General features: G+C 37.5%; 2 protein-coding genes across 7 annotated transcripts in view; one reads left to right on the forward strand and one right to left on the reverse strand.

Moving 5' to 3' along the window:
- Positions 1-20,157, reverse strand: part of TBCK (TBC1 domain containing kinase) — a 98,474-nt gene extending 78,317 nt beyond the window's left edge. The window contains exons 1-3 of one of the 3 annotated variants that reach the window (XM_064652054.1): positions 19,873-20,157; positions 14,035-14,270; positions 11,507-11,579 (exon numbers count right to left, since the gene is read on the reverse strand). In XM_064652054.1, coding sequence (XP_064508124.1) covers positions 11,507-11,579; positions 14,035-14,227 — 266 coding nt within the window. In that variant the 5' untranslated portion in view covers positions 14,228-14,270; positions 19,873-20,157. Of the gene's footprint in view, positions 1-11,506; positions 11,580-14,034; positions 14,271-15,298; positions 15,349-19,872 lie in introns of those variants that run through there. The other 2 variants (XM_064652055.1, XM_064652056.1) reach the window with 2 other exon arrangements.
- Positions 20,158-20,419: 262 nt separating this feature from the next.
- AIMP1 (aminoacyl tRNA synthetase complex interacting multifunctional protein 1) overlaps positions 20,420-24,105 on the forward strand; it is a 36,472-nt gene continuing 32,786 nt past the window's right edge. For 3 of the 4 annotated variants that reach the window (XR_010430064.1, XR_010430065.1, XM_064652057.1), the window contains exon 1: positions 20,420-20,522. Coding sequence is in view for 1 of the 4 variants with exons in the window: in XM_064652057.1 (XP_064508127.1) it covers positions 20,521-20,522 (2 nt within the window). In the remaining 3 variants the exon portion in view is untranslated. Of the gene's footprint in view, positions 20,523-20,680; positions 20,890-24,105 lie in introns of those variants that run through there. The other variant, XM_064652059.1, reaches the window with a different exon arrangement.

Consider the following 24,105-nt stretch of genomic DNA (forward strand, 5'->3'; position numbering starts at 1 on the left):
AATAGAAATAGAGGCACAGGTGACAACAGGAGAACAAGACCTAATGAAAGAAAAAACAAGACAATGACCTCAAAATATACAATAAAGAACTTAACTTCCATAGCATTATATACATGTTTTTCCACACTTCACATTGCCAACATTTCAGTGAAGCAAACAACACATCTCACATTCTTCTCTCCTTCTCCAAAAGGAGTCAACTCATAAAATGTAGGAGTAGAATTAAGATCAATTGAAGTCAGATCTCGAAAAAATCTTCATTTTGTTCTCTTTTGGACTCCATCTGAACAAACGCATACAAAGTCTATCTCAGTCTGACAGACCCAGGAAAACAATCAGATAACATATAAAAAGGAGATAAGGGAATTAACTGCAGCTAGGATACTCTTCCTTTACCATAAAAGGCACTAAATCAGATCTTCAGCTGCTTGGGGGTGTTTTGTTAAGTCAGTTCCAAACCAGGCATCAAATACCATGTTCTAGGCAAGGACCATCATTCCTTTGTATGTGAATGCACCAGCATCTAAACTTCTAGGCATAGGGTATCTAAACTTCTAGGCATAGGGTATCTCTAAAGCATAGAGCCCTTGACATGAAATGTTTACTATGCAGTAAATGGTACAAGTAGTAGTATTATCAGTCTTAAAACACTCAATCATTGAAGGAAAAGTGACTTCTAAAGATGTGATGAATGGTCACACAGAAGGCAGTGCCAATTTCCTTATATTCCTCCATGTTAAAGACGTATCTGAAAAACAATTGCACAGTCTGCTTTGGGGGTCTTTTCTAATTGAGTCAGGGGTCGAGCCTTCCTCCCCTCCTCATCGCTTTCTCCTTCAAATGCCCTCGGCAGACAATTAGCCAATCACAGAACACAAATTAAAACCGTTTATACAGAAGTTCTCCCTCCAAGGACAAATTCACTGTTTTATCAGTGAACTTGGCAGGGAGAATATAAACTACTGCAGGTGTCTGGGGCCAAACACAGACCAAAAGTATCAGCATAAATTCGCCCTAGTACACACAGCCAGCTACTCTTCACCCAGCTCATTGTAGCACCACATAGATGAGAAATTTTGCTGATGCAAAACTTGACAGATTTGAGATTTTTGTAATGTAGGAAAGTTGAAGCTGAGGAAATCTATTTCCCTTTCCTTCAAGAAAACCTGAGGAACATAAATAGCAAAAGATGGAGACCAAGAATTATTCTTCTTGTTTTGGTATTATTTTTACACCAGCAAAGTAAAGATTCGGTCAACACATGTTTAGCTATTTCCATACAGCCAGAAGGCTGTGGAGATCTGGAGTACCTTCCTATCTGAGAGCACAGTTATTTTACTGGAAAAAATCTTTGCAACATGTCCTAGTTAGAACAGCTGGAGCCAGTTCATCACTGTATGGGTGTAACCCAAAACTGTGTATTCTATAGCCTTCCATGCCATTTCCCAGAAACTGTTATCAATAGACCATTTACACCCTCTGCCTAGAGCAGCCTGACTCCTCAGGCTATAAACCGGGTGTTAGGAGGCCTGTGAGATAGGAGAGAATGTTCTTGTCCTCACACCCATTGTGGAACTCCCCGCCCTGAGGTAGGTACTGGGCATTCCTCCCTGAACCGGAGGATATATAATCTTGGAGTCTTGGGACATTTTTAACCACTCGTGGGATCCAGAGAAGAACTGTGACCACCACTCTCAACCAGACTGAGACCACCACTTTTCAACCAGACTGCAACCACCACTCTCGACCAGACTGCAACAGCACTCCCACCAACAGGTTTTTTTCCCCTCTCCTTTTACTTCGGACTCAGGGGGCCCAATGAACACGACTCTGTTCATGCCCCAGGGTGCTGGGTTATACATTGGGTTAAAACCAATTGTTTGTCTGTATAATCGTATTTATTGTATTATTTTATTAAATTGTTATTCTGACTTATAATCTCTCTTTTGAGTTGGGTTCATTTCCCCTGCTGGTTTACCTTTAAACCAGCACACAACATCGCTTCAACAAACTATTAAAAGGGGAAGCTCTGCTTTGCACACTCTGAAGACAGCGTTTCCAATGGCTGAAGTTGACATGTTAAGACTATAAAATCCAGGTATCAGTCAATGCACTCTCTACATAAAAATTCTATTCTGAGCTGGGGATATCTACCCAGCACTTACCTAACAGAACATAATTTGGCCCATTATTCTCCTCTTCCACTATAGATTTTTGAGTCTTTTAGTAACATAAAATTATGACTTCAGTTAGACCAAGTTTACAGAACACCATTCTTCCATATTTTTCCATCAAAAATATATAAATGATTGAAGGAAAAAAATCACACTTTAAAAAAGCTTATGTTATAATACATATTATCAATTGCTTAGTGTAATGCAAGCTTTTTTTTAAAGTACAATTTTTAAGTCTAAGTGTTGACCTAATGTCAGTTATAAAACACTATGTTGACCTCGAACACGTCGAAAGTGCTCTTTCAAAGGGAAGAACATAATAATCTTTTATAGTCATCACTATCATTCACTAGAGAGAATTTAAAAATATGATTTCCAATCTCCTTGTTTATAATTAGATGATATCTTTAATGAATCCACACTGAGAAACAAAAACTGCGTTTGATGTCCAGGCATTAATTTCTAATGGAACCTACAGAGTTATCAAAAGTTACAGTAATTAACCAAAACTGCCCATCCTGTGTCATTAATGCACCCAATAAACACCCAAAAGTTATTCAAAGCTCTAAATACTACTCTTAAAACAGACATTGCCATATGCTTGTTCAGCAGCAATTCTGTCAAGTCAGCAACTCAGTAGTCTTTGCATTAGCCACTCCAAATTACTGTTTTTCGAAGGTTTGCTAACAGGATACTGTTTATTAATTTCATCACTGCTTTTCTGCCCCTTCCCATTAAGAAAGAGTTGCACAGAGTTTTCTAGCATGGTCTTTGCCAGGAAAAAAAGGAAGTGGGCTGGAATATTAACAAAACTGCCTAACTATGCTACAGTTAACTTAGTGCAGCTTTCTTCTACACACCAAGGCCAGAAGGAAAACATTTTTGTAATACACAGCCATATACACATGAAAAAACAGTGGGCCACCCTACAGTCTATGTTTGAAGCACTTCTTCATAAAACAAATGTTCATATGCTCAAGTTACATTATTTTCAGATACTAAAGTAGCCTCTTTTCAACCCGAACTGCTATACAATTCAGGCTTAGCTCAATAGGATGACAGAAGGATTTCCTCTTGTCACTGCTGTCTTTATCCAGACAGAACTCATAAACTGCAAGGTGTAACCTTATATCTACTTTATAAAGACAACTGTGATTTTACCAAAGCTGAGGATTATCTGCTACAAAGATCAGTGTCATAGCAATACTTCTTCAGAAACAATCACCAGAACAGCAGCATTTTGAAGTTTTAATTCTGATGGGGAGTGGGCCATAATCTACACTTGCTCTTAGGAAAAACTCTGCAACCATGCCATAACAAGACTAGATGTCTTGACATACTTCAACTTCTACTGCAAGCAGAGGAATTTGATATATCATTACTGAGAAGAAGCTTTCTAAAAAGTTTTTGCTTAAAGCTACATTTTTCAGAACAAGGAAAAGCTATACATATTTTATTTGTAAACAGTGCTTTTGGCTGAGTCTTTGAACAGAGGCTTTCATTCCTACAGTATATAGTTCTTGGTTTTATAACAAATGTATGCATTGAAAATGAATTGGGGAATATCCACAAAAGTAATTCTTATAAAAAAATTAATCCATATTTTTTCCTTAAGCCAATTTGTTTGCATATTAGCTTCTCTCCTTTCAAGAACATGTTATGCACAAAATACAGAAGACTGTAACATGGTTTCACAGTGCTAAATGTTTTTTTCCCTATAAAGAAAAGCAAAGACAGTGTCTTATTATTTTTGTAAATGCCACAACAGCAAAACAGCTGGAATTGACTTGTACCAACTGTTTATGATCTTACAAGATCTGCTTACAAGAGCAGAAGAAAAATGAGGTTTCAGAATCACTAGAAAATAAAACCTCATTAATAACCTGATCAATGAAAAGTTTTAAAAGAAAAGCTGAGAATGAAGTGTAGTTATTAATGCAGTTAACATTGTTGCAGCTGTGTGGCAGTACGAACTGAACTCACAACTCTAGAAATCATGACTGGCTAACAATAAATAATGCTGTCCTTGCAGTCAGACAGGACTGACTTTTTGTTATTAATTCTTGCAGGCACCTCTATAGGAAGATAAGGCATTAGTAACAAGACACATTCCTAATTAAACCCCTTCCCCCCATTTCATAAATTTGCAACAGAATTTTTTAAGCTATGAACAAACCTTGCAACACTGCACAGATCTTGTCCTAAAGCCAGGAATTTTCTGTAGATCAGTAGACTTTGCAACAGTATTATTTTAACAAACAACTTGGCTATTACGTAATTTTAAAAAAAATCTAAATATCTAAGGTTAAAAGCCTACCTAGGTACATTTTAGTGTTTAGCTCAAAAAAATCTGTATCCCTGTATCAATGGTACAGACACTACTTAAAAGTGAAACAGAATGGAAAGTTCTGAGAGAACAGTCTGCAAATGCAAGTGATCAAAGAGACTTTGCAACTAGGCCAATAAGCAATGGTGCTTTAGGAATTCCATAGCTAACAACTAACATTCTAAAAGCCATTAGGAAGTGCATCACTTTGATCTATAAACTAGTACACGTCATCACAACAGGGAGGAAACACCTATCTGGAGAGGTAACCATAAACTTACGTGTAGCCAAAGCAGATGCCTGACTACAAAGCAGAAATTTATCCTTCAGTATACAATTAATATTAAATGTGATATGAGAAATGTTACCACCAAAGGGGGAAATAGAGATGACTATAGTTGCATGTAGGAGAAATCCACACAACAAAAGTTGCCTGAGGAAAGGGCACGAGAAACACAACGCACTGTAAATATGCAGGACATACTCCCAAATACATAGGAAGTATGACTGGCAAAACATAAACCAAGCAATGCTGGGAGCACAAGAGACCACACTTTGCAAGGGCTGGTGAGTGGTTACATAGAAGCATCAAGCATAGATAACAGTAGAAGAAAGACTAGTCCACGCTTCACTCAAAGAGCTCTCAAGCCTTTCCACCTTGAAGCTTCAAGGGGCTTCTAAGAACCACCATGGCCCATAGATGCCACTGTTGACTGTACAGCATCAGCTCCATGGTATTGTATACTCATAGCTAATTTGCAGTAAGTGTTATAAACTTTCTGTTTTGTGAACACAGTGATAATTAATTACAGGCATGAGCTAACCTTTAGCAAAATGTGCTGCTAATGAACGAAGTCAACATTTTAAACCTTAAAACAAGCCTGAACTTCCAGCCTTCTAAACACTTCTATCACAGCAATCTCCAATTCCCTGGTATCTATCTAGTTATAAACCCAAGGAGAGAACATCCACATGTCAAACCACGACAGAGATGTTTCTAAGCATATCAATGCATCTAAATAAACTAGCTGTCTCTAATTAGTGACAAATGTTCTCCTGAAGACATTGTTCAGTTGTTCCAAAGGCAAGAACTTGCACTTTAAAAATAAAATCCCATTGTAGAACAATGTACTGTATAGCAAGTCTAATGAGTGTTAGCTCTTCCTTTTTTTTGCTTCCTAAAATCAGGATAAAGTGTCAAATACCGTATTGAGTTAGAATAAGCATATACTAACCATATCTTGTTCTCACAGTCTACAGGCAATTTTTATTCTAAACACAACTATCATATATCAATATTAGGACAAATAATGTGCCTTAACTCCAGTAAGATTTGGACAACACAAATTTGACATTTGGGTTTTCAGCCATTAGCTCATTAGTACTAATTTGCTCATTCATGTAGAATGGAATTTTAACATGTTCCTTACACGACTTCTTGCACAAGTATCTCTTCAGGATGAAGCCACTCTCCTATTGACGATGATGTTTGGTCTGTTTGAGAGAAACTCAACATCCTCTTTGACTAAAAACTGTAGACTCCAAACTTTCCACTATTTTTGCATTCAATTAACTCAGCATAACTCATCTTCAGCTCAAGATCTTTAATACTGCTTTTAGCATGGAATCTGTATGAAGTATCTACAAGCAACTACAGAGGAAGCAATCACACACCTCTTCTACATCTCCAGACTTTATATTGTATACAGCTATTGTATCTACATTTTAATAGCAAGAAGCAGAGACTATCCATCTCAAAAAGTAGGATTCTTCTCTTTTTGCTTTTTCCTGGAATAGAGAAAGATAAGAAACAAGCATGCACTCACTGTTACACTTCACATGTAAGGAAGACATGGACATAGGTACTGAAATGTCTTTGTGCTGCTATCAAACATTGCAGCCAACTATACAAGCAAAGAATCTGATTCCATACCCAGACAGTCACTCAAACATTAAGAGTAACAATGTCCACCTCGAATACCTCAAGAAAACTGCCAATTGTTTTCTTGTTGTGAGAGGAAAGGCAGTCCCAGGAGACAATCTATGCTAAAAGGAACGCTACAGAAAGATTTGCAGTCAGACTAAAAATTACTGACAAAAATAAAACTATACTTCTACATGAAGAAAAGCATAATTGGACAATAAATAAACAAGTCTGGACTAATGTATAATGTTTCATCATAGATTTGGAACTAAAGCATTATCAAGAAACTAAAGGAAAAGTCTACAGACACTAAATGCCCTAACTATAGAATCTCACACGTGCTTAGGAAAAAAAATAATTTTAAGTTTGTTTATTAATGCTACTTCATCTTACTATTACATAATTTATCCTTGCCAAATGCAGCCTCATTGTGACATATGGACTTCTCATGTGAAATTCCAACACAGACTTGATTCAAAGCAGAATATACTCAGCCTATGAAACTCTGCTCATATGCAGCTCTTCAAGGCAAATCATGTAAAACCTTCAGCCTTTTGATGACTTGCACCTGTTTTACAATATTTTTGAAGAACGCCTGGCTACTCAGAAATCGCTTTTCCTCCCCATCTAATTTCTTCGGTTTCACTTCAAGTTTGCCAAAAGGACACTAACAGTAATGATGGCATAAAGAAATCTAGTCCAATCAATGAAGACAACTGTTTAATACAGCCAATAAAACGTACTCATCCAAATCAGTCAGATCATGTTTTCTCCAAACTAGTAAACAGCTGCAGACACAGTCTGCTTCCCATCAAATGTTCCATGTATAACAAACTATACCTTGTATCTCTGATGGTTCACTAGTAATTTTTCAATACCATGACTTTCAAAACATATGACAACTATATTTTATTGAAGAAAGGAATAGACTTAGACTGTCCAAGCCACAAATTAAAGACCAATCCAGAAACTCTACTGTAGGTGCCAAAAGTCTGCTAAATGTCAGTATTTGCTGGCATTTTTATTATTATGAATACAAGTGCAGACTAACTTCTTCAAAGAAGAAATACACTTCAAGCATGACAGAAAAGGAAATGCTCACAACTCCTATTATAACAGCACAGGAGCAGAGAAAATAACTCCTTTAACACTGTCTGGAAAAAGTATCTCAAAGGAGTAGTTAGAAACATGTTTAAAAGATGGAGAACCTTAAAGATAAATGTACATCCTACATTCTGTTCTTTGGCATCAACAATGCTCCAATAACTAGCAACTTTGAAGAGCTAGTTAAATTTTGACTATCACTACCCTTAGTGCGACTGTTAAAGTACAAAATGTCTACCCACCATAATTTTTTGTGACTTATTTTCAATTCATTCAAAAGACAAAAGTCCTTGCTTGTGCAAGAAGACACAGAGGAAGCCAGTCAGACTGAGGCACATTTTCAAATCTCTGAACAGCAGTAAACTATTATGATCTTAAATCAGCTTAAATCTTAAATAATAGTATTTACTATTTTTGTGTGACTATATACATAAATTCATGGCTCTTTAAATATTTAACTCACTCCTGAACATACTTCAGAGAGCTGATTTTGCACTAACACGACTGTTATAAACTAAAATTAAGTGCATACTTTCTCTGATTGAGCGCAACAACAAACAGGATACTAAATTGAGATTGAACAAACAGGAAATGACCCAGACTACAACCTCTCACACAGAGAACAATGGACAGTAGTCTGGTGAAAAATGGGTTATCAATGCCTAAAATTTTTATCCTACCCTAAAACTCTTATCCATGTTTGCAGCCTGAGTTTCCCGTGGCACACAAGTCCAAAAGAGCTCTCCTGCTGTTATTGTGATGCCCTATGGAAGCACAGTACAGAAAATTGGGATTAATGTCACTTTTAGAAGCATTAATTGTAGGTACAATGTCCATGTGGCTATCCCCTGAAACACAGAAAGAAGAGCTATATTAAATTCCTTTCCTGTATCTAGTTATGTATGGTAAGAATTGCAAGAGCTGACACTCATTTCATCCCTTGAGAGTTCTTGAAATTCACCTGATAAGAGTTTTAACAGCAGCAGAGGCTTAATCCAGGATCCCAAATATGCAAAACTCAAACCAGAAAATAATATGGCCATAAATTACCAAACACTTACGTGCATTAATCTTTGAAAGTGAAGTTAAGCATGTGAACTTTGAGGACAATGACAAACCATCTCTGCAATGCCTGGGGACTGCTTACACATTATTAAGAAATGAATGAATGAATTCCTGAATATAACACAAGTCCAGCTCCTAGAAAATTTTTGGTGATAACCTCAGTAAAATGACTTTCTGCATTGTGACAGAGCAGGTAAAGTAAAGGTCTAATTTCCAGTATTTGGTTCCTATGTGCAACTGATTCATCAGAATTAGAAAACCTCGGGAAAGTCTGAGGTTAACTGAAGAAAGAACTTCCCTACTTTTTTTTTTTTTAAGTATAATTCATATATTAAGGAATGTCTGCCTACTTGATGCATGACTTCAGCAAAGACTAACTGCAAATAACTACCAAACAACTGTATGGCCTGTTTTCCAATATGTATAGAAAGACAGACAGTCCATAATGTAATGTCTTGAACTTCAGCACTAACATAATAGAAGATTTCCTGCTGATTTTACATCAGCTTGTGGTACAGGTGCAAAGGACTTAGGTTACTGGCAAGTGTAAGGAAAATTAATCAAGAAACCAGAAAAGCAGTTTCTCACATTCCATAAACAGTTTATAAAATTAATTGCAATAGCATATGCATCAACTCTGGATGTGTAATCAGCTATGCTACCAGTGACCAATACAATCAGAACACATAAAAAAAGCTAAAGACTTCCCTCCAAAGGTAATTGATATAGACAGATCACATAACTAATAACTAGGAAATGGTCCATCCAAGTTATTTCTGGAAATTTCTAGGTCTCATACAAGAATCAAAAAATTCTGTTTTCATTAAAAAAAAAAATAGAAGGAAAACATCAGTCTTGCAAGAAACTTCATTTGAAGTGAACATAATTTATCTTTTTAGCTACTACTGCAAAAGCTGCAACTTCCAGCAGATGAGTCACTAATGTCTCTTAAAGCTATGGATATACATACAGGCTATATTTTAGCCCTATACCTCAGGTGTTATAACTTCCAGAACAAATCCCAATTGGCTCATTAGAAGAAAGATCAGATAATAGAATAACTTACTTCAGTAAAAACTTCCTCATGACAAGAGGGAAGAAATAAAGCCAGGCTTTGTGCAACTACTCTCAACAGAGCCACAGCCCAAAGAGCCGAGGTAACTGTCACAAACTAAGTAACTTCTTTCAGCATGCCAAAACCCAAAGTCACAAAGCTTACCAAACTATCCAAAAAAATCTCAAAAACCTTTCTGGATGCCACAAAACACACGGAAGTATAGAAGGGCATAATGGAGGTACATACAGACCACTGTTATTTGAGAAAGTTTTGCCAGAGAACCTACTTAAGCATACTGTACCAAGGAATTTGAACCAAATTGAAAGAGCTACATGCATGCTTTTTCAAAAACAGTCATGAGACAGCAGGCAGTCTGGGCTGCTCCTCATCTAACACCAACACACATGTTCAAACAATAGTGTGAGAACTGAACGAAAAAGGAAAGAAAAAAGTTTCTGATGCTTTAATTATTTCTGGAACTTTGCACAATAGGAACCTGATGCAAAACTGTGTGAAGAACTATAAGATATATATATACACACACACACACATCACACATGAAAAACCCTTTACACCTAACTACCTCTCTATCTCAAGAAAAAATGGAAACCATAGTTCCTTAACATTCCTCAAGCTATAGTCCTCTGCAACACGCACTGCTGTACAAGCTTAAGCTTACAAAATGCTAACGCAAACACAGGGCATTTTTCATTTAGATAGATCTCTGCCAGACATTGTTAGCATCCTATTTAGGGGCTGCAAGACTCAAACAGCTACAGATCCAGTATTACTCCCTTTATACAAACCTAATTTGGGATGAGTCACAGGAAGTCACAGAAGCATAGTACCTCATCAAACACAGCCCACTTGAAATGCCTCATGTTAACCGGGAAAAAATTGTCAATTATTCTACTGAGTAATTATCAACTCTACATTTGCATAAATATGAAGAGAGATGAAATCTAACTTAAACTATAAACTTCAAAAGGTAGAATGAAGAGACTCTGGATTTTTCTAAATGTGTTTTATATTTATATATTTTCTGTATTCTGAAATAACCAGTTAGCACACAATGTCTAGCTTTCCCGAAAAAAAATAATGTTATTCTCCTTCCACTCTTCACATCTTCTGTGTTCCATATATACCACTTCTTTACTTCAAAGGTAATAGTGAAAGATTTCAAAATGACAGTTAACACTTTGTGCAACAAGCCTGACAGGGATTTTTGGATTTCTGTTTGTTTCATTAAAGATACAGCTCAACTACTCCATATATCCAAGTATTTAAGAAAATAGTCCTGACATCCAGCTTTTGCACTTGGTTTTGACCAAAGTGTTGCTGAAGTGACTACATAAACTCAAATTCAAATCACTTATTAGCACCCTGGCATATATATCTGACATCTTGTTCACTTTCTAGCTGATAAATTAATAGATTTCTGCATATAAAAAACACACACCAAATTCTATCCATTCTAGTGAAAGTTGTATTTCATGATCCAGCAGACTTAATCTTCAAATTAATTCTTAGAAAGTTCCTTATCCTGTCATAGGCCTGGTTTTATTTTTAAAAAGAAAACCCAAGGCTACTATCACATGACAGACAGGATTTCATGAGTTACAAAGTATTTCATTTATAAGCAAGTTCCCTGTAACTCTTCCGGCTTTTAGAATTGCATGGAAATGAGTACTCCCTCTTCAGGCACATATTTTATCTGATAAACAATGTCTTTAGGTTAAATTTTAACCGAGTAAAATTTATATAATCCAGTAAAAGTTAAAAAATTTGTCCAGGACTTTCCCACAGATGATATGTGAAATGATGATGAGTGGATTTGAATTAGCTTGACATCTTACCTGACAGGCTTTCTTTCACGTAGCAAATCTTCCAGACTCTTTTCACAGTGTTCAGCCGCCACAACCAGTCTCTCTAATAGGAGAGAAAAAAAAAAAAAAAAAAAAAAAGATGTATAGCAGGACTGGAATCCAGATGAGATCCCGGGAGTATAGACTTCACACTATACCTATTTGGCAGATGTTAAAGAATTTTTACATACACTGTATGGAAAATTATACATAATTAAATGTTAAAGAAGTACAATTTATGGATAACACCACTATTTTTTGTTTATGAGATACAGCAGATTATCTTTCTAATTTCCTCATGTGAAGCACTGTCAATCCATCCATCCAGTAATCTCCTAACAAATGTTGAAGTCCTCAGCCAGTGTCAATCAGATTTGACTGAAGAATAGAGGTCTCAAAATAAGCATCTATAAATTCACAGAAATATGTAGCTGGGTTGACAAAAGAGACTCAAAGTAACACCAGCTTTGAGAAAAGGGACTCAAGGCTGAGCACAGGAGTTTCAGTCCTGATGAGCCAACAAGCTCCAGCACCTCTTGCCCAACAAATATCTATAGCCCTTGCAGGGTCCCACATGTTCTGAAGACTGATGGGCTGGCTCTGAATACAGAGGAAAACCCAAAGCTATCGTTGCACTGAAGACAACAATCATACAGCAGCAAAAGACAAAGGTATAAGATGTTACAGGGGGTGTGAGAAGACTCCTAAAGTAGCTAGGTTTTGCTGCTTCTGCTACTCATAGATGAGACAGTAGTCAAGGTACAGATTCAAAATCAAACCAACTAAACTATCTCACACACATTTTTGTAAGATGACTGTTAGAGTTAGATAAAAATAGAAAACTGAGGAACACCTGTCATCACATTAAAGCAGGAATGCTTGTAACTCAACTGTTTCTTCTTTTTTAAAATCAAAGGACCATTTATGCTTTCTTTGGAGGAAAAAATTCTGAGACTGCCTCCTACAATGCTAGGAAAGATTTAAAAGTTGTTCGATTCTACAAAAAAAAAATCCCCAACATTTGAATGTGGGTGGTTTTTTTTTATATTTCCCCTTTGAGGGCCTTCAGGGGGGGATGCATACATCTAATTTTTTTTTTTTGCACTGTTTTCCTAGTCTGCTCTCATGTTCCTCTGTAAGAATAGAAATTGACATTTGCAAAAAAAATCCCCACAAACATTAAATCATTATGCAGAGAACTGCCAAATTGAAAGTTCTGTTAGTATAAGAATGAGAAAATTTGCCACCAAATTTGCCATATTATTTGAAATCTATTAGCTGCTATTCTAACCATTAGGAACCTGATTTCATGATTAGACATTTTATTTGCTATCCATCAAATTACTTCAATTATCAGAGAGTATTTTTTCCTTCATATTTATACACACAAAATCTTCATTTTACTCTTTGTTGTCAAAAAGGTCATGGTTTTCTAGTTATTTTTGATTTATTAAATGTTATGTTAGTTAATGCTTCCTAACCTTTCATCCTAAACAGTACTGTAAGAAAATCCCAGTTTCTCTTTCAAGAGGTACTAGCAAAAGCAAAGTGATTAAACTTTATAGATCTCCTGACTGCATAAATGAAAAATTCACATGTTTGAGAGCAAAGAAAAATGCATAAAGAACTCCCTGCCCCACAGAATACTTCAGTGTTTGGAGCTGGCAATATCCAAATCTTCTAAAAATCTCAAACATTCTATCATACTGCATTCTAAAGGGGACAAAAATTACTTGTTCTACTTTATGAGACCCTGTAGCTAATCAAATACAGACAATGTGCTTTTATATGGGAACATTGCTGATTTAAAAGTTAAAGGTGGCAATCACTTAAATTTTCACAGGTGTTGCAGCCTTTTTGTGGAAATTAAGTGCTGTAGTCCTGCTGAGCTTGCAACAGAATAAGATCATCCAGAGCAGAAAAAAACAACTGAAGCTTTATTTGAGCTAACAATAAGTGTGATAACAGTTACTGACAAAAAATAGCTCTACTAAAATAAAATAACCATTAGTGGGAGAAATCTTAAAGAGATAGAAAAAAAAGAATACTGGAAGCTTGCAGCCAAAACACAAGATGACCGAGACAACAAGAATAGATGAAAATCAAGTACAAAAACCCCAACCATCCCATGAAAATGGTCGTAAGATTACAGCATGGGTGTAGGAGTGCAGTATCAAAAATACACATATTTCCATGTCCCACACAAAGACAGGGAACAGCAACTGAGTATAAGAATTTTAGAGAGGTATAAAAGGAATAAAGTACTTAGCTTTTATCGGTTACTGTAACACACAACAGAACAGGACAAACAACAATCCTCTGCCTTGACTCTACAGAGAAGAAACAGAAGCACCAATGCTGCCAGTCACAGCAAAGGTATACAGTAATTTTAAGACTGAAACCCAGCCACTCTGTGGTGCTATGAAGGCAGTATTCTGCTCAGTCACCTTACAATATATTACCACAAAAATATAACTCTGTAACCATACATAAAATTTGCTTATTAAACAGATACTCACCATGTTTACCTCTGGTAATGTCAACGTACTGGCAAAGCCTGGGATGAGTGATTGTTTTAAGGATTTGAAATCTCCCCAAAATTTTTATGGAGTTAGGTGTTAGAGGAAGACCATTACTTCCACAAACATCATGTGGCAGAGCTGAGGCAAAGAAGGTGGAGGCACCCATCACAGAGTCTTTTAAAGGAAACATCTTTTTCACACAATCTTAAACTCTTCAGAGCAATTTGTGTTCCCTAAACAGAGAATACAAAGTAAAAATTTATCTGCAAAGTATACAGGTTCCTAGTTGTTTACTAATTAATGCAATTAATTTTTTTTTCCTCTGTTATGGGAGAAAGGGACATTTTTGCATAATAAACACAATAATAATAATACTACAGTGCTGCTGCATCATAAACACCACATTTAAAGATGAAAATATAACCATAGGTTTAAACACAGATTTAGGAATCAAATACAACTATTTTTAGGAGCAGATACATGTTTTAATACAAGCAATCTTCAGATAACTACTTCAATATAGTAGGTTATTTATTCAAAAAACAGTAAAGGCACTAAACAGACAACACTCTTCTAGAATACCACCTTGTATCAGCAGACCACAAGTCCAGATTACCACAGCTTTAGTGATGATCCAGCATCTATATACTACAGCAATCCTAACATTTAAAGCTATGATGTAACAGTCCTCTTTCCTACCACCATTCCTTTCCCTATCCATGGGTAAAGCTGCTAGCTCACACACTGGGTCAATAACAAATTAAGAAAGTAATCTATGTTAAATATTTCTGTGAGACAGTCAAGCAAAATAAATTATCCTGAAATTAGGTCCAGGAGCACTTAATTTCATGACCACTTTTCTCTCCAGCAGGAACAAGCTCTCTCCTCTGAACTAGGCATTTCTACTCAGTGTGAGCTCAACATTTTCTCTGCATTTTTCCACAACCAACCATTACACTATTCAAGAACATGAAAATCTAAACCATGCACAACTAACAGACACTTCCACAGTCAGAGAGGCCTCAGGTAAAACTGCCTGAACTCTTCTTACTAGCAAACTACAAATTTAACCTGAGGCAACAAGTTCCAAAAACCGCATCAAGCCTCTGCTCAGCTCATTTCTGGATTGCCCAGCAGGTGACTCGAGACAGTACAACCTATCATTAGGGACTATTATCCAAACACATCAACTCCCACAGCACATTTGTACTTGTGTACAAGGATACATATACAAACAGAGATAAAAACGCCAAGCTTATACCTTCTTAAGTGAGCCCTGGTGTGGAAGCTGTGATGCTGAAGCAGATGGCACTTTCACGTATTGTCGTACAAGAGGCCACAGAATAAAAAAAACATCCACTTCATTAACAAACCTGTGCAGGAGAGCACCATCCAGCTCACTTCAACATCACAGCACAGAGTCTGGAGGCATCTGTGTATACCATCAACAAAACCAGTCCACTGACATGGAAAGCAACTCTCTTGTGAGCCACAGAACAGTTATTAAAAGCTCCGAAGAGCAGAGGCAAATATGCAAGTCCTCCGGGAAACAAGGAAGAAGAACACTCAGGATTTAAATCCCATAAAAGAAATAATACAACAAGCTTAAAGTATAAATGCAACATAATTCTTTCAAATCAGATGTGATAATTTTTTAACATTTTAGGTGCTTCACGAAACAAAACGCAAGAAAAAGAATATTATGCAGAGCACTAATGAAGCTATTCACTACTTTTTTGTTCTTCTTTAAGCCCAAATTAACCTGCTGCTTTCAGGAAAAGGGATTCTCTCCTGAGGAAGTCACACAGGAGAAACAGAACACTTAACAATTTAGTGTCTCAAAATTATTCTTTCTCTACGGGAACAGTCTTGTCTCAAGCATAACTTTCCCAGTTAAAAACTACTAAATTTATTTCATGAACCCCAATTGAGAGTGACTCCATATAGGCAGCACAAAGATCCTTGTATACCAAACATATTTACTACATCTAGACAAATGGAAATTATGGAATGTACTTGTGTTTGAACTAATACAGTCCAATCTAAGATACAAAGCACATTTAAATGACTGCTTGCATTTGTGATTTTTTTTCTCCTCTGAAGAAATAGGGACATGAGATATGTACTTTTACATTCTAATAAACATCATCATATTAAATGTGAATGCACAGAATTAAGGAATCAAACTTGAAAAAGGAAGAAAATAAATCTGGAACAGCATTGAGCATTGTAGTTTTTATAATAGTATTTGTATTAAAAGTCTTATTTGTAAATACAGAGCACTTTCATATCTCATGAATATTTCATTTTTTTGGGGGGGTAAATTATTTATTTTGGGATGTGAACAATGGAAATTACAGTTAGAATTTTCCATTGGAAAGACATCAGTTGGACAGGGTGCCAGCAAAAAGATTTATTGGCATGCAGCAATTTCCAACTGGAAACCTTTAGCTGTGTACTTGTAACAAGACCCACATTCCTGTAAAAACATCACGTCTGCCAAATGAACTACTCAGCTTCAGAAAGAAAATATATATTAAACATCTAGAAAATATAGTTTGACTTAGAGATTGAATTATAATCTTGCTTGGCACAATGGTCCTCTTAATATTTGCTCTAAAATAAAAGAAAACCAAGTTATTAGGGTCAGAGTTGAGGGGAAGGAGAGTAAAATTACATCTAAGCAGCAAGGTGCATTATGTCTCTAAAAATGTACATATGTAGAATACAATATATTTACTGAGAGAAGATGTTTTCATTTTTACTGTAGCAAAACAGTGTTAGAGAATAATTCCCTAATACATTGTACCTGCATTCAGCTGACATTTAGAAAGGAATTTTCATTAAAACAACTGTTAAATTTCATTAATTCAATAAAGCATTTTAAGAGATTAAACTTTCCTTGCACTCTACATCACTTAGCTTACAAGGATGATTTACACCAACTGCAATGTGTTCAACTTATCCCTTGCTTCCTTTGGTTAGAAAGCAGACAGCAGAAAGGAAGACATGATATAAGCAATCTTTCCTGACACCCACCTAAAGGAATCAATAAGGAATTTTAAAAGGTATGCATTAAAACAGGTTCTCTTATTATAGAATTAATTCTACGGGAAACCATGAAAGCATTTTAAATGGGGTTTTGTTTGTTTTGTGGGTTTTTGTCTGTTTTTCTTTAACTCCACATCAAAGTCTGGCGGAACTATAAACCCATGAGTGTGCTACACATCGTCCTTAGGGTCAACAAATGCAGTTTTACACCTCAAACTCACTTGTACTATGTAGAAGAGACACATATTGCATTAATTTTATGACTTGAAGGAATGAATTATATCCTGCAGAACCTCCCTATTACTTTGAAATAAAAACAGTAAGAGAAAAAGAAGGGTTTGTTATTTTAAACTGATACCACAAACAGTTAAGGCAAATTCAGTTTGGGGATTGAATTCTGGAAATTCAATTCTGACAATCCAGAACAGCAAAGATGGAAGAGGAAATGAAGACTTGTCTTATTAGTGTCATCTAAAACTACCCAGTCACTGTTTCCAAAGCACCATTTATTCCATATATGAGAGACAGTCTATCACATCTGTGAAATACGTCTGGCATAAAGATTAGAAGTCCAGAAGTGGATTTGTTGCATCCCACCTCTGAATGACCTTCCTGAGCTCCCTTGCCTCTGTCCAAATCTCCCTTAGAAACCTTTACAGTACACAAACACACTAACCAAAATTCTCAGCAAAATTAGCCACAAAAAAAAAGACCTTTACAAATTCCTATTTAATATTCAGATTAAGCACCATTTTGAAAATCTTGCACTAGATAGCTTGTCCATGACTAAGATTCAGAAATAAAATACAGGATGGAGCTCCTCATCTCCTGAGCAACTTATTTGCTCCTCTGAATACCTACTGCTCTCAGAGAACAAATTTTTTTTCTTCAGAATTTAGTCTTTTCTATCCATCATTTAAAGCTTCTTCACTGTAGCAGTGCTAAGGTGATTGAGTCAATGGACACTTAGAACTTTGCCCTTAAGAAAATGTATAAATCTCTCAGAAGCAAGTATTGCCCATACAAAGAGACCAATTTGATAAAACCATCCAGTGAAACACAGCTGTGGCTCTCCTCAACTGTCCATGTGCAGAAAAAATGACATGTGCTAATACCTGTTAGTAATTTGAAATGGCTAGTTATTTAAACACCTCTTCAGTATCCAGGTGCAAACATTCCCCACCTAATGAAGGCAGCTTTTCCGCATTAAAACATAATTATAATCAGAACTGCTACTGAATTACTTTTAAAGCAATTGAGAACAATTCCAGGAGAGCAATTCCAGGATGGTAGCCTGACCATCCTGTATTTACACTGCTTTTCATTAAATCACAGTGTTTTAAACAAAGTAGGCCATTTCATAAGAAGAAATTATTTCACAGAATTTCTTTGTTCTTAAGTCTTACAATATTCCCGCTGCAATCATAGTAATTATTAATTTGATAAAGTAACTGAAATAGAAGATGCAATTTTACCTAGTGCTGCTACTTCCCAAAACTCCCCCCCAAACTGTGATTTATCTCCCACTGTCCACCATTGTCAATCAGCTATACACAAAGTTTATTAAAATGCATAATGAGTATTGAAGAAAAGCTGAATTCAGATTCCTATGGAAGGGACCACAGAAAAAAAAGTAAGAGTTTGCTAGGATAATCACAATAATGAGATGGGACACATTCATTTCACAATAACAAATAATAAAACCTATTAAGTTATCAACTTAATTTTTTGCAGGGGATGGGGGAAACTGGATTAAATTTAGTTCACCTCACTTTTTTTTTTTTTTAATTTGCAGTATAAACTGAACATCTACCACAAATGCCATAAGATTGCTAAAAAAATCTAAATGTAAGCAGAATTGTGTTTAATCAAATATTTTCCCCTGTGGCATAACATTAAAATATCTTCTTTTACAAGATTTTCTAATTTCTCTAACATTCACTGAAGTAAGAAGCATTCTGACTGCAAATAAAGAATAACTATGAAGTCATGGGCAGATAATTACAGACAGTAAGGCACAGTTAAGAGAAAATAATCAACATTATCATAATTCTGTCCAAACTAGTAAATTCAGTGAAGAAAAGAAACACTTTGCTTTGGACTTCAGCTACAGCAGTTCAGCAGTAGATGAATATAAAAGTATACCAAAATTTTAATTATAATACTGTTATTCAAGATAAACAGAATATGGAAACCAGATTTTGACAAGGTTCTGGTGCCATTATTTTGCCTTCAATGAACACTGAATTTTGGGGGGGAGAGGGGGAACCCAGACAGGTATCATGGTGCTTTTGGCATAGGTAACTAACACATATTTAAAGAGTTATTTCATGAAAATGCTAAACAGTAATTCCTCTGTGGGGGCATTTTAAAGCATCACTTTACTCAAGTGAAATAGAGCATTTCTTAACCTTTGCTGATGGCTTGTATCTCAGCAATATTTGGAATTCTGTCATATATACACAAATATCCTATGTTCTATACCTGCATTATATTTGCACAGGAGTTATTGGTGCTGTTTGGAGCATTTATAAGGTCACTACACAGATGAAAAGGTTGCTGCCCTGAAAACCAGGCATAAGAACTGCTGAAATTTACACAGACACCTCGAGTTTCACACCTGCAGCTCAACATTCAGCCAGTGAGAGAAAATAACAACACTTGGACGACGAAGAAAAAAAAATGACAGTTTTTGGTATTTATTTTGATAGATCAGAATAGACTTTCATCCCCATTTCTCTCCTTTATAAACCTGTTATTTCTTTTACCCGTTATTCCTTTTACCTGCTTATCAGTGCCTTTTGCCTACAGGCTGCCTGCCCGCTCTGCTACACCAGTGTCCCTACAAAGATGCAAAGACGGGGTTTGTCACCATTTGATGTCTCCGACTGAAGCGGCTGTTCAGGGACTGAACCTTGTAGGAGAGAAATCAGCTTCACCCGGCTCGCTAAACGACTGCTATAGAAATGCTAGCGGCCCCGACCAGCCCTGTGCCGCTATGAGCTCGCCAGCCAGGGGTCCTCAGGGGAAGGGGTGTTGGATGGGGACCGGGATGGGGAAGGCTGCCGGCGGTACCTGCACCAGGGCCGCCTCCCCGCCCCGGCGTCACTCCCCTGCGCCAGCCGCCCGCTGTAGGACCCAGGGGCGGCCTGCACGATGCCTGAGCTCTAGTTCGTTCGGGTCTTTAAAAAAAAAACCACACAACTACAAAGAAAAAGTTTAACACCCTTTCCGACCCCCCTCCCCGCCGTGTACGCGCGTGCTCCGCCAGTGCTCTGGGAACAAGGCGTTGGGTGCTCTTTAGCCCGGTGCTTGCTGAGCGCAGCGAGGCCTTTCGCGGGCACCCGCTTATAAACCTCAGGCGCTCGCTGGAGCAGCCCCGGGCAGCGGGTCCTTCTTCTCCGCTCCGGCGGCAGTGGCGGCTCCTGGTTCATGTGAGTGTCCCGCGGGGGCCGCAGCGGCTCTGCCTCTACCCCTGGTCTGCCCCTGCCCTTATCTCTGCCCCTGCCCTTATCTCTGCCCCGGGCTCTGCCCCTGCCCCGGGCTGTGCCCCTGGTCTGCCTCTGCCCTTGGTCTGCCCCGGGCTCTGCCCCTTCGCCTCGCCCGCTCCCAGCGCCCCCGCGGGTGCCTCACCCCGGCAGCCCCTCGCCAGCCGCCAGGCCACTGGGCCGTGGCGGCCTCACGCCGTGGGGCTCCCCCGGGGGCCGGGCCGAGCTCCCGGGAGCGGGCGGGGAGGGAGCCTGGCAGGACCCCGCTAGTTTGCTGCTACTAATCGTCTCCGAGCCGCCAGAGCTAACGCAGGTGGGCTGTAGCAGGGATTCTTTGCGGAGGGGCAGGATGGGACCCGCGAGCTGCGGAAAGCGGCGCTAAACTCGTGGTTCAGTTCGCGCGTGGGATTTGCTCGCAGGGCTCGACGTGCTCTGTGACTGTAGGGCGGCTTTGCAAACGCAGACGCCGCGCTTTGAGCGGAGGACGCGCCTGCACCCGAAGGAGTCCCTCCAAAATCAGTTGTGTTCCTGCATGCAGCCCTTCCCCTGGAATGAGGGCTTGAAAGAGGCGTGATGATGGGCTGTTGGAGGAAACGCTGTGATAGCCTGGGAAGTGCAGGCGCGGAGAATCTACTGAGCTTTGCACAGGAATGGCTGTTACTAGTGGGAAAGTAAATGCTGCCTTAATTTGGATTGTAGAACATTCATTATACCTTTCAATAAACTTCAGTGAGCGAAAAGTTCAGTATTTGGTCCATCCTCGGTGGAGATACTGTAAAATTTTAACATACAGCACATACTGTATTTGGGAATGGATGCAGTGGATAACAGGGGCGAGCTTATGCGTTATTGCTTGTTAGGTCACATTACGAGTGCACAGCCAACCAGCACATGGCAACACTGCCGAAGTGCTGTATAACCTTAGGCTGACCTGTAAGGTTCTCTGAGCTGGGTTTAGCAGCTGGCAAAATGAACAAAATACTGCTGCAAACTAAGTAATATTTGCATTTCTTGCTCTGTCTGTTTCTTTAACTCAGAAATTTATTTTTTTCAATGATATAATTGCTTTTCACAAATAGTTTTGTGATTCAGGATACTTCCATGAACTCTGTAGCGAGGTGAGGCAGCAGGGATTCAATACAGCATCCTGGCTTTGTATGTCCTTATGATTCACTTGCTCTATTATTCTCCAGTTACGTTTAAATTTTATTACGCTGTTTGGCAAACCTGTTGGAAGATAAGTCCAAAATCTATAAAATCAAGCAAAACCAAAGTCCCACACCTGAATTTTTAATACTGGATATTGTTAAAAATTTTAAGGCCTTAGAAATGGGTTGGTAAAGTGGTGGAGTTTTTGTTTGTTGGGGTTTTGGGTTTGTTTGTTGTTTTTTGTTGTTGTTGCTGTTTGTTTTGTGGTTTGTTTTCTTAGCTAGCCTCAAGGGTCTTTGCTTATCAGTGTCGTAATATATTTTCTCCACTCTGTTACAAGTTAACTATATATTCTTACAGCAATTTTGACTTAAAAGTATTTTAAGCAATATATCTGTGAATTGCTTTCATGTTTTAGCTCTACCGGATCCTGAATGTGCAAGATGTTGAGGGCAGAGTGATTTAAGTCAAAATGATCGTTAAAACCATCTTCAGCAAGCTTCTGCTCAGGAATGTCTTTTTCCAGTTGTTAGTGTGAAGCTTGTGCATATTTTCTCTATATTGCTATAGCTGTATTCATTTCTTTTACACCTTTAAATGTAAATAGAGAAGGAAATAATTCTTATTCCCCAGACTGAAAGCAGTGGACCGTGTGAAGAAAATGGTATCAAATGAAAAAGGGTATTTGCTTAAAACAGTCCATCAGATTGGAAATAATTGGGCTCTTGAGTTGCCTAGGGCATTGAGGACTTGATGCCTCTGAATGAAGCATATTTGAGTGGGAAAACAGTCTGAAAAATAAACTTAATGCAGCAAGGTGTGGTTGTGCTGCTTTGACATCATTATAACTCTCAGTAAGCATGAATTTAACAGTGGTAAGTTAACCTAGGGCCTCTTTCTTGAAGGAGGGCTAAACAGTCCATGGATATTTCTTCATTCTTTTGATTTAGGAGATATTGTCTGTAGTGGCTTTTCTTCTAAAATATTTGACTGAAGTCTGTTTAATACATTACTGTCTTTTCAGTTAGGTATGTTATCCAAGAAGACTAGGAATGAAGTTAATTGTGTGCCACGAGGGCGGGGAGGGGAAGCAAACAGCCCCCTAGGACTTATTAAGCTTTGCAAAGTATTTTAAATCAAATAATACCATTTTCTTAAAATTAATTTTGACAACCAAAAATTTATAAGATTCTAGTCTACTTGAGTCTTTGACTTTCTGTTGACCTGGAAGTTTCACGATATTGCTTTCCTGAAAAGAGAACTATAAAACATTGTGTGAGTAATGCTCTGTCATGCAAGGTGTATTGGTGGCATTCCTCCCTTTTCTTCTTCTTAGTTCTTTCTAAAGTTGTGTGCTTAATATCCTTGGAAAAATTACATTCTTGAAGGACAGGGTCCCAATTTAGAGAATGTTGAAATATGTATACTTAACTGTAGTGTTTATCACTGAAATTTCATGCTATATGCTTTACACACTGAGTTCTTTATTTAAGTGACATGTCATCACAACAATTTGATTGGTATTTCTGAATCTTAATCATTTATTTGTTAATCTTTTATTTTTGTTCCTTGAACTCCACAGAGACATGGTTGTTTGTAACTGGGGGTTGGTGTGTATGTGTGTGTGTGTGTTTCTTAAATTAGGACTAAAGTAGAAAGTTAAAAACTTTCATTTTATATTAGTCCATAATATATTGAGATACAGTACACTTATTTCAGTTGGCACAAAACTTGAAAAGCAGCTTCTGGAAATATTGTATGAATGCCTCAAAATACTGCTATGCTTTTATTACACAGCATGTTTTATACTGTAGAACCATGCTAGTTTGAATTATGAGATAGTAAGAGATAACACAAGGTAATAATCAGCTGTAGTAATTTGTGTTTTCTTTCTGAATTAATAAACCACTTCTAAAATTGCTGCTTTATATAAATTCACTAATTGTCAATAGAATCAAATTAGAAAACTATCACTTTCTCAGCTTCCCTGCACCTTCCTCCTTGAAGTAGAATAAATAATCTTATGGATGTTATGTTACTCTGTTCATTTCTTAAAAAGCCTTAAGAAGCTGCAGAGAGAGCTTGACATCAGACTGAGGGGTGGATCCTGAATTGATAAGAAAAACCACATATCGAGATCCAAAATAGGACATAAGTGTTATCCAGGACCTGCCCAGACCAAGAATGAAAAGAAAAATTGAGTTCTTGAGTGCCTACAAACCCCACCTACTTTACAAGTCCCTGTGAACCTACTTAGGAAATACCTATATAATAAAAATAACATAAGCAGTTGTCATTAGAAGGATTGATCAAATGTGCAGGAAGACAAATCTGTTACCAACCGTAGTATTTTTTAACTTTTCTAATTATGGTTTGATTG

Source organism: Pseudopipra pipra, chromosome 4, assembly GCF_036250125.1.
Source record: "Pseudopipra pipra isolate bDixPip1 chromosome 4, bDixPip1.hap1, whole genome shotgun sequence".
NCBI classification, from domain to species: domain Eukaryota; kingdom Metazoa; phylum Chordata; class Aves; order Passeriformes; family Pipridae; genus Pseudopipra; species Pseudopipra pipra.